At 39.7% G+C, this 10,977-nt stretch overlaps 1 protein-coding gene across 4 annotated transcripts in view; it reads right to left on the reverse strand.

Moving 5' to 3' along the window:
• Positions 1 to 10,006, reverse strand: part of TAF4B (TATA-box binding protein associated factor 4b) — a 153,985-nt gene extending 143,979 nt beyond the window's left edge. For all 4 annotated transcript variants that reach the window (XM_082698893.1, XM_082698892.1, XM_082698894.1 and 1 more), the window contains exon 1: positions 9,158 to 10,006. In XM_082698893.1, the coding sequence (XP_082555019.1) occupies positions 9,158 to 9,500 (343 nt within the window). In that variant the 5' untranslated portion in view covers positions 9,501 to 10,006. The remainder of the gene's footprint in view (positions 1 to 9,157) is intronic.
• Between the last annotated feature and the right edge of the window lie 971 nt (positions 10,007 to 10,977).

Consider the following 10,977-nt stretch of genomic DNA (forward strand, 5'->3'; position numbering starts at 1 on the left):
CTGTTAAGTTAAGCATCCCAACACTTGATTTGGCTTAGTCATAATCTCAGAGTCACAAGATCAATCAAGCCCTGCATTACTGGGCTCTGTGCTGGGCATGGATCCTGCTTAAGATTCTCTCTCTCTCCCACTTCCTATGCCCCTCCCCCAACACTGCTCCCTCCCTCTCTTAAAAAGGAACATTCAAGGGGCACCTAGGTAGCTCAGTCAGTTAAGCATCTTACTCTTGATCTTAGCTCAAGTCTTGATCTCAGCATCATGAGTTTAAGCTCCACTAGGTGTGGAGCCTACTGTTTTAAAAAAAAAAAAAAAGGAAGATTCAAATCAATAACTTAAACTTCCATCTTAAGATACTGGAGGAAAAGAGCAAAATAAAAACTAAAGGAAGCAGATGAAAAATTAATAAAGATTAGAGCAGAGGTAAATAGACAGTATAAAAAACAATTGAGAAAAATAAAAATAAAAACTGGTTCTGGGAAAAGACCCACAAAACTTAAAAACCTTTTCCAGACTGACTAAGAAAAAAGAATGCTCAATTTACTAAAACCAGGAATGAAAAAAGGGACATTACTAGAATAATAGGAGAATAATACTATGAATAATTATAAACCAATAAATTAAATGACTTACATGAAATGGACAAATTCCTAAAAACAAAAAACTACTATAACTGACTCAAGAAACTAGGCAGTCTCGGCATGCCTGTGTGGCTCAGTTGATTAAGCATCTGCCTCGGCTCAAGTCATGATCCCAGAGTTCTGGGATGGAGCCCCACATCAGGCTCCCTGCTAACCAGGGAGCCTGCTTCTCCTACTCCCTCTGTCCCTCCCCCACCACTTGTGCTCTCTTGTTCTCTAATAAATAAAATTAAAAAAAAAAAAAAAGGAAAAGAAAATGGGCAACCTGAAGAGGTCTCTAACAAATGATTTGAATTACTTATCAAAAAAGTATCTGCAAGGGCGCCTGGGTGGCTCAGTGGGGTAAGCCGCTGCCTTCGGCTCAGGTCATGATCTCAGAGTCCTGGGATCAAGTCCCGCATTGGGCTCTCTGCTCAGCGGAGAGCCTGCTTCCCTCTCTCTCTCTCTGCCTGCCTCTCCATCTACTTGTGATTTCTCTCTGTCAAATAAATAAATAAAATCTTAAAAAAATAAAAATAAAAATAAAAAGTATCTGCAAGATAAGCCCAGGTCCAGATGGCTTCACTGGTGAATTCTACCAAACATCCAAAGAAAAATTAATACTAATCATTCATAAACTCTTCCAAAATAGAAGAGAACATGTATCAACTCATTTTGTAAGATCAGTAGTAACCTGATACCAAAACCATGTAAGACATCACAAAAAAACTAGAGACCAATAGGCCTTATAATTATAGGTGCAGAAAGTCCCAACAAAGTACTAGCAAAGTGAATACAGCAGCACAAAAAAAGTGTTATACTTCATCAAGAAATATTTATCTCGGTGTGGAAGGCTGGTCTAACACACAAACATTACTGTAAAACAGCGTATCAATATAGGACAAAAGCTCTATATCATCTCAACAGATGCAGAAAAGGCATTTGACAAAATCTAACACCTCTTTTCTTCATGATGAAAACACTCAACAAAACAGGAATAAAACAAACTTCCTCAACCTGGTAAAAGAGATTTGAAAAAACCTCACACTTAACACTGCATGTAATGATGAAAGACTAAATGCTTTCCCCTTAAGATGAGAAGTAAGACAAGATACCTGTGATGAGAAATGAGACAAGAATGCTTGCAATCACTACTTCCATTCAACATTGTTCTGAGAGTTCTAACCAGGGCAATTCAGCAAGAAAATGAAATAAAAGCCATTCAAAGAGAGAAGCTAAACTACCTATTCACATATTATATGATCTTCTATGTTGAAATCCTAACCCATGAAAAAACTATTAAAACTAGTAAGTTCAGTTAGGTGGCAAGATACAGAATCAATGTAAAAAATCTGCTGTATTTTTATACATTTGCAATGAATGATTACACGAAACAAAGAAAACAATTTCATTTACAATAGCGCCAAAAAAATAATATACTGATAAATTTAACAAAATAAGTACAATACCAATACTCTGGAAACTACAAAATGCTGTTGAAAGAAATTAAAGATCTAAATAAATGTTAAGACACCCCATATTAGTGGATCAAGAGACTTCCTACCTTCCATGATCATTAACAGGATTAAATGATACAATACTTCCATGGGCACCTGGGTGGCTCAGTGGGTTAAGCCGCTGCCTTCGGCTGATAGTGATAAATGCTATAAAGAAAATTGGACATTGTGGGGGCGCCTGGGTGGCTCAGTGGGTTAAGCCACTGCCTTCGGCTCAGGTCATGATCTCAGGGTCCTGGGATGGAGTCCCACATCGGGCTCTCTGTTCGGCAGGGAGCCTGCTTCCCTCTCTCTCTCTCTCTCTGCCTGCCTCTCCATCTACTTCTGATCTCTCTCTATCAAATAAATAAATAAAATCTTAAAAAAAAAAATTATAAATGATACAATACTTCCAAGCAGGCTTTTGAATTTTAAAGTTATCAATAGTAGTAATAACTCTTATTAATACCAAAAGGTCCACAATCCAACCTTTTCTTCAACGAAATACTCAAAACTTCAGTAGGAAGTACTACTAGAATAATTGAAGACAATACTGAGAATAAAATAACAAAAGCTCATCTAGTCAATGCTCTTTTAACTGAAGTGTTTATCTATCCCCAAGGCCCAGCTCTAAAGAGCAACTTAGTGAAAAGCACTCATAAACATATAAAGGAAACTGAAACTGAAAACCAGCTACCACATCTCTCTAAATCAAATCCTGATAAACTGACTCATTTTCCAATCATAAAAGAATAATCAGTTTGCCTACTTATCCTACAGACATGTTGAAAGAAAATTAGGTTACAGAGCACGTTTCCTCTAAAAATATTAAGATGTTAAAGTGTAAAGTGGTCCAGTGCTCTCTCTCTACTTGGTACATAATTTAACATACTACTCTACTCATCTGCCCAGTGAACTGCTACGTCTTTCTTATTTTGTCTTGGCCACAAGTTGATCTGGATCGTGGTTCTGATTTGTCCAACTTCCTAGCATTGGTAAATACTGACCCTGAAAGGATCACACAAATCTAAGAGCCAAAAAATTTTCAGAATTCACCTATTATAATTTAATACCTACACGTAATTGCCTAAATGGTACCCTTCTAGTCTCTACTGAAGTCTAGGGTTAAGTCGGTGGAGATGTACAAATTTCACCCCCTCCCAAGTAGAGTAGAAATATAAAGTTATTACTTAATACAGAACCAAAAAATTATTCTTCCCATAATATTCACAGATAGGTCCCTTGTGCAAGCACACAAAATAAGCCTATTTTCATCTCCACAGGCAGTCCTTTAAACACTTAAAGGCAGACAAACATACTCAAAGTTGTTTTCTTGATCAGGCACCAAGGCCCCAATTCCTTTAATTTTTTATATCATAGTTGCCCTTACTGAGCTTAAAGTCACTTAAATTTCTTTTTCTCTCATTCTAATAATTCTTTGAGTGAATAAAAGAAAAACTTAAGGGGCGCCTGGGTGACTCAGTTGATTAAGTGTCTGCAGTCTGTACTTCGATCATGACCCCAGAATCCTGGGATGGAGCCCCAAGTTGGGCTCTCTGCTCAGCAAGGAGCCTGCTTCTTCCTCTCTGTCTGCCTGCTGCTCCCTCTGCTTTTGCTCTCTCTTGCTATCTCCCTTTCCCTGTCAAATAAATAAATAAAATCCTTGTTTTTTAAAAAAAGAAAAACTTAAAATCAATCAGAAAGTTTTTATCCCAGATTCTACTATCCCTTATGACACATCTTCTCTACTCCCCATTTACACAGTGGATTTGTCAAAACAGAACTTCCATTAACTTTATTAAATTTCATCTTTTAAAAGTAGGATCACGTGTTTTCAGGTGATTTTTACCTCCTTTTTAACTTGCCAAAATTGTTTTTACATATGTATGCCTCAGTTTACGAAAATAATGTTGTTGGAGAAAAATTAAGCCCAGAACAACCTAAGGAAATTCTCAAAATCTCTTTAATTTCCAGGAGAGGTACTGTGTCTACCTTATTTTCCACTGTATCCATGGAACTGAACATAGAACCTCGTATACAGTTAGCACTGAAATGTATGTGTAGTTTAAAAAATATATAACTTTAAAACACTCATATTTCCTTGATCCAGAAATTCCAAAATTCTTGGAATTTGTTATCTGTCCCAAGAAAATAATCAAGACACACTCCACAATCTAAATACAAAAACATCTGTTTACTTTTATTTACAAGTAATTTTTTAAACAAAAATGCATAAGCAATCTAAATGAACAAATAGAGAAAATATTATATAATGGATTATGCACCCCTTAAAATTAAGCTTTTGAGGTTAGAACACACAAAACTGTCACTGTATAATGGCAAGTGAAAAACAAGGATACAGAAATTAAATAATAGAATCTCAGTTATGTATAAATAAATAAATAAATAAATAAATAAATAAAGGAAGCATCCATACATTCCCCCCCCCCCCAAAGAAACTAAACTTTGGGGTAGTGAAATGTTCTCCTTATCTTGGAGTGGTGGCTATACCTTTGTCAGTTTTCAAAACTTACTGTAAATGTTTTTTTTTTTTTTTTAAATAAGCACACTAGAAAAAATTATAGCTCCATAAAGTTTATATACAAAAGGAAACTAAAAGATACACTCCAAATATTTGGGGCAATTTTTCTGTACTTTCCAAATTTTGTGTAACAGACATAAAAAAGTGGAGGCATATAGACATTGAGGTTATTTCAAAATCCATCCTTTTAAATTATAATAAAATCTTTTAAAAAATAAATTATAGTGTATTTGGTGGATGCCAATACACATTAGATAAATAGCAACCAGAGTACCTATAGCTAGCCAATGTTATACAGGTACCTTAAATATTCAGACATGCCTGCTACGCAACTCTGTATTCCACAAATGGTATTCTTTAGAGTTCTATGACATGCAGACTTATATTCTTAGTTAACCCATATGCTATTTCTATGAAGAAGGTGTGATCCCATTTTAGACATAATAAAACTGACATTGAGGATGAGTTTAATAAACTTGACCCAAATCACAAACTTATTAAGTGGTAGAGCTGGGATTCATAGCCAGGTCTGTTGGCCAATATTCTGCCCTTTATTGCTATACTTCACTGCTTTCCACAAAAGGCTAAACCACCAAGTCCCTTTGATTAGCACACCTAGTCCCAACTCTGAACTACACCTGTCCTGAACTAAACCTTCCCAGCTCCTGTATATTGCGTACTTACTTTACTTCACAAACTAACAAGAGCCCTCTCAGGCATAATTATTCAGTAAGTAACAAATCTGTATAACATTATCATCCACCCACATTTCTCTACATTTGAAGTCTATCTCTCTCCACTCATTATAGGACTCCTCTTCTCTTACTGTTAATGAATGTCAAGTCTGGAAAATTACACATTAGATTCTACAGATAGCTTTTTATCTTTTTAATCTTTTTTTAAAAGAGATTTCATTTATATATTTGACAGAGAGAAATAGCACAAGCAGGCAGAGGAAGAGGGAGAAGGAGGCTCCACACTAAGCAGAAAGGACCCTGGGATCATGACCCAACTGAGCCACCCACGCAACCCCACAGGTAGCTTATTAAAATCAAGTATGAACATCATTGATTATGCATTTAAATGATCATTTGGGGACAGAATTTGGAAATCCTCTGAAAAGATTATCTTTTGAAACAGTAATTCCACTTCCAGCAATTCATCCTATAGAAAATACATTTATAAAACTGCACAAAAATACACAAAGATGTTTATTATAGCATCATAACAGAAAGTAGTGCAAACAGTATCAATGCAAAGAACAGCAAGGTGGTCAAAACATGATGGTACAGTGACTTAAGCGACTTAAAAAATGAGGAAGGGGTGCCTCGGTGGCTCAGTGGGTTAAGCCTCTGCCTTCGGCTCAGGTCATGGTCTCAGGGTCCTGGGATGGAGCCCCACGTTGGGCTTTCTGCTCAGCGGGGAGCCTGCTTCCCCCTCTCTCACCGCCTGCCTCTCTGCCTACTTGTGCTCTCTCTCTGTGTCAAATAAATAAGTAAAATCTTTTTTAAAAAATGAGGAAGATTTATAGGTACTAACATGAAAAGGACAATATTGTTAATAGCAATAAATCTGGTGAAGGGGGTATATTATATTTCAGTAATGCTTTTTTTCTTTTACATGAACATATGCCACTTTTGTAAGCAGAATGAGCGAAGAAATTAAAAATAAAATGCACTGATATGTGTAAAGGCCCTTGGAATCCCTTGGGGGCTGCAGCCCTACTGTCCTCTTCTTTCTCCACATACACTAATGTGTGCATTCAATTACTCAGGTGCCCTCTCTGAGCAAGGAACTTAATAAACCCTGGGTAATAAAGTTAGCAACAGAGTCCCTATCTTCACACAATATCCTTTTGATAAAGCCAGGGTGAAAACAAGAACTGCTAACTTATCCAGGAACTGGTTCAGGAATTTGAGAAAGATCCAAAATCCTATGCCATGCCTCAGCATGAAAAGAGTTGACAAAAAAGACCTGAACCATTTTACAAGTAACTTTCACAGACTTCTGTACAGTACGACCATCAGAAGCTACCAGTTTATGATTTAGCAGAAGCAACCAAACCTTGATCATCTTTCTCAAACAAGTGATAGAAGAGACACAGAATACCACAAACAGAAAGAACCGCAGTCTTGCACCAAATCCCACATGTTCATAAAAGAGAAGACTGAGAAGATGAAAGAGATTACCGAAAACATTCGACAGAGTAATTTTCAGAGCTTTGCTATAGCTTCTTTCATTTCTTCACAATGACGCCCCCTTTTTATTTCCAGTCCCTGCTCCCTAGAAAAAACTTGTGCTGCGTATCTATATTTTTGAAAACCACTTTTTTTCATTGAGGAAATTCTGAAGTAAGAAGAAATCAAATACTTAAAGTATTCATTATCTTGAAAAAGCAAAGCTGACTTCTATGTGATTTAAGCATCCCTAAGTAATCAGTTACTAATCCTCAGGATATAAAATAAACAGTACAAGACTTATAATTTTTTTAAAGTTACTTTAATCAGTGTTTCCATTTTATTCTTCAACTACTCTTACCTTATTGTCCATCAATGAAAGCACAAAAGTTAGTATGGTCGTCTGCCATATGTCAATTGAGATATTCCCAAAAGCTGCTCTTCAAAGCACCTCCTCACCTCCTCTGTAACAATTCCTAAAGGCAATTTATCTCCTTGCTCCTGTAAATTTTTCCATGTTCAATTATCTAAAATGTTTTAGTGTAGTGCACACCTAGAATGTGGTCCTGGTTTGCAGCTGTATAGCTCTGGCAAGTTTCAGTTTTGGTTTCTTTGCATACAAAAGATTAGGTTCTAAAATTCTGTGTCACCATTTAGCCCTGGTACCACACGCACACCAAGTGGTAAGCACAGCATTGTATAAAGAATATACAAACCTGGATTCAAATTACCTCTGACACCTATGAGGTGTCTAGCATTGGGCAAGTTATTTACCCTTAGAGACCTTTCTCATTTTGTTACCTATTATGACCAACAAAATATATAAATAATATATAAAAAGTGTATACCACAGTATGCCTTCGATTAGTGATCAGTTCTCACTTACCAAGTTTTTACTCTTTTGTTTTTAAAGATTTTATTTAATTATTTGATACAGAGATCACAACGAGGCAGAGAGAGAGGAAGGGAAGCAGGCAGAGAGCCCGATGCGGGGATTGGTCCCAGGACCCTGAGCTGAAGGCAGAGGTTTTAACCCACTGAGCCACCCAGGTGCCCCCCTCAAGTTTTTACTCTTGATAATTTTTCTATTTTAATACTTTTTAAATTGTTTCTAAACAATCTTCAGTGACTAGACAGGAATTTAATTTTTACCAAATTAGGAGATGATTTCATTCAAACACATTCATAACTACTTTATAGTAGGTTGACAATTCAGAACTGTCAGAAAATGTATCCAGTGGCATATACATCACAGCCTCAAGTGTGTGTACGTCCTGTACCATAAAAAACTGAAAGAATTTCATCAAAAGTAAGAAACATAATCTCTCCACAATTTTCATGATCAATCAGAACATTAGCTACAAAAAAGCCCCTATCATTTTGCTGGGGGATACTAAAATCTTGAATCCAATGTTTCACTTCTTTACCATCTTTGCGGGTCTGAGTTCCAATTACTGCTAAGCAAAATAAATAGGAGACGATATAATCAGGAGTATAGAGTTCACTCCAAAGAATGTGATTTGTGCCTTTTTTCCCCACTGGAATTCCAAGACACTTTCAGCTGAGTTAAGAAAGGAGGTAGAACACTCAAATTTTACAAATTCTGAATAATCACAAAGCAAAATCTTTGCATAAACCATGAAAAACAGCCCAAACATGTAAACCCCCAGATAAAAAGTAGTCACAGACTCATTAACTGTAGCATCACACCCCCGCTTCCAATGTAACCCCATGTCTCTGATCTATCAACTTTGGCACCGCTCCCTTAAGACAGGTATTCTTCTAACTGAAAATTACAATCATCACACATCTAAAGACTGTGCAGAAAGCAGCATTATTCATTTCTGGTACTAGAAAAGCAGTGAAATTATTTTAGCTTGCTTAAATTAAAAATCTTCCTTCAGTCTTAACACACAAGAACTTCTTAAACTTTTTTGAAAAATATGGCTATCTAAGCGTGTGGTTATATAAATTGGTCTCTTCTCCACGTAAAAATAAAAACTTTAGCTATATTCTACCTTCTCGCACCTGCGAGCTAGTGCCTCAAAGGCCCTCCTGAATATACTGCTCCAGTGAAGAAATTCTTTCCTTAAATATGGAAAGAACTATGCAGTAATGATTCAAAGAGGCTATATGAATTGTAAAGCCAAACCACTGCCCTGCAAAGTCGATTATGAAAGGTTCTCTTAGCTGAGTTTTTTTTTTTTTTTTTCTTGTTGTTTTGTTTTGGAGCTACCAGCAAGAAAGCACAATCCAGAGCTGCGACGTTTCCCGTGTCGCCGCTGGCTGGACGGATAGGTAAGCTGGAAAAGGTGATCGACATACCTGGAGGAAGCTGCAAATTAGCAGGCAACTGGATTGTTGTGGTGTTGGGGGCTTTCACAGCGACTATCTGAGGAGCAGGCAGCGGGGGGCCGCTGCTGAGTTTAGGAAGAGCACTGACAGGAGCCACTTTGGTCACCAGGGTACCCACGGGGGACCGCAGGGGCTGGGACACCGTGGACTCAACGCAGACACTGGCAGGAGCCTTAGTCACGGCGCCCAAGGCCACTGGGGTGCTCTCCACCCGGACAGGCAGAGTCCCAGAAGGGGCCATCGTCACGGTCCCGGAGGCGCTCACACCGGCCGGGGGAGCGGCGCTGGCCGGTTCCGTGAGGCCCGCGGGCATCCCCAGGTGGATCAGCGGCAGCTGCGACGCTGCCGTTCCGAGAACAGAGGCTAGGGTAGGCTTGACAAGCGGCAGCCGACTCCAGCGCAGTTCCGGCTCCACAGCATCGCTAGGGAGAGGCGCAGGGGCCGCGACACAGAAGTCGGTGACGGGCGCCGGCTGGACACCGAGACCCGCGCGTCCCGCACCTCACTCTGGTCCGTGCGGCCCCGGCCGCAGCGACACCTGCTCGGCCGCTCGCCGCTTCCTCAGCAGCGCTCACACGTGCGCCGGCTCAGCCCGGCGCCTCAGCATCGGGTCCCGCAGCAGCAGAGCCCGGAGGGCGTCACTTCGGCTCCCACCATCCAGCAAAGCTCTGCGCCCCAGTTCCCCCGCCAGAAACTTCAAAACTACAAACCCGAGCGCCCCAAATCCCCCTACACACACTCGGCATGGCCCCACCGCGCGGCCACGCCAGCCATGTTTATATAGCCACGCGGAGACCTCGCGCACGCGCACAGGCCGCCGCCGCCACCCCGGGCTTCCCCCGGAATCCGGCCCTGTGATTGGTCACAGACTGGAATCGCGCTCGTGACGTCACTAGGGACGGCTCCAGAGGGCGTTAGACTCTTCCCCGGCATCAGGAGGAAGGAGGGTCAAGTTGCCAAAAACCTACCATGTGGGAGGGGCAGACTGCACTTGGAAAACTGCGACATTCGGGTTCCTCTCCTTGTGTCCCCAATGGTATGTTCCTTTAAAATCCAGGAGTGTGATTGCTACACGCTTTTACTTTGAGGAAAAAATGGGGACTGGCTTCAGAGAACGGTAACTCAGACAAAACCACGCTTCCTCTGTTTTTCTGCGAGCTTTGCCTTAAAGCGTCGCAAAGTGAGCGTTAAAATTGACACTGAAAAAAAATTGTCAGTTTTTCTTTTAAATGTTTAAGAATGGCGTATATTTTTATAGTCGGCAAAATATGTCTGTTTTCCTATGACTTTAGAGTAGAGCTGCCCCAAGGGAATATCGTTTTCTTCCTTTGGGCGGCTATAGGTATCTCTTACCACCTCCAATCGTAAATTGTTTACGTTCTGTCTCCTTGAAAACTGGGACAGTGTCTTTTGATTCCTGCCTCTTCAGGTTCTAGCAATTAGATTTCAACTGCAATCCTATTTGAAAAAGTGGAAAGTGTTTGTTAAGTGAATCAGTAATAAGCGGAAAAACTTGCTCCTTAGGGATCTAGTTAGAGAGGATGCCTTGATTTCAGGCTTTTGTCGGAAGATTATGTTTATAGGAACCGACACTATAACTTAAGGAGATTTTGCAAGTAGGCAGGCAAGGCGATCTTTACAGCTGCTGGTTTTCTCCCTTCCTGTAAAAGCCAGTGGAGAGAATCTTCACAGCCCTCACACTTCACTACATTTGCTGTCTTTCCCATCTCAACCAGTCCAAATCAGCCCATCTATGATTCCAGTCATTTACAACCTTCCCCATTCATGAA

The sequence above is a fragment of the Mustela nivalis genome (assembly GCF_964662115.1).
Source record: "Mustela nivalis genome assembly, chromosome: 14".
Taxonomy (NCBI): Eukaryota; Metazoa; Chordata; class Mammalia; order Carnivora; family Mustelidae; genus Mustela; species Mustela nivalis.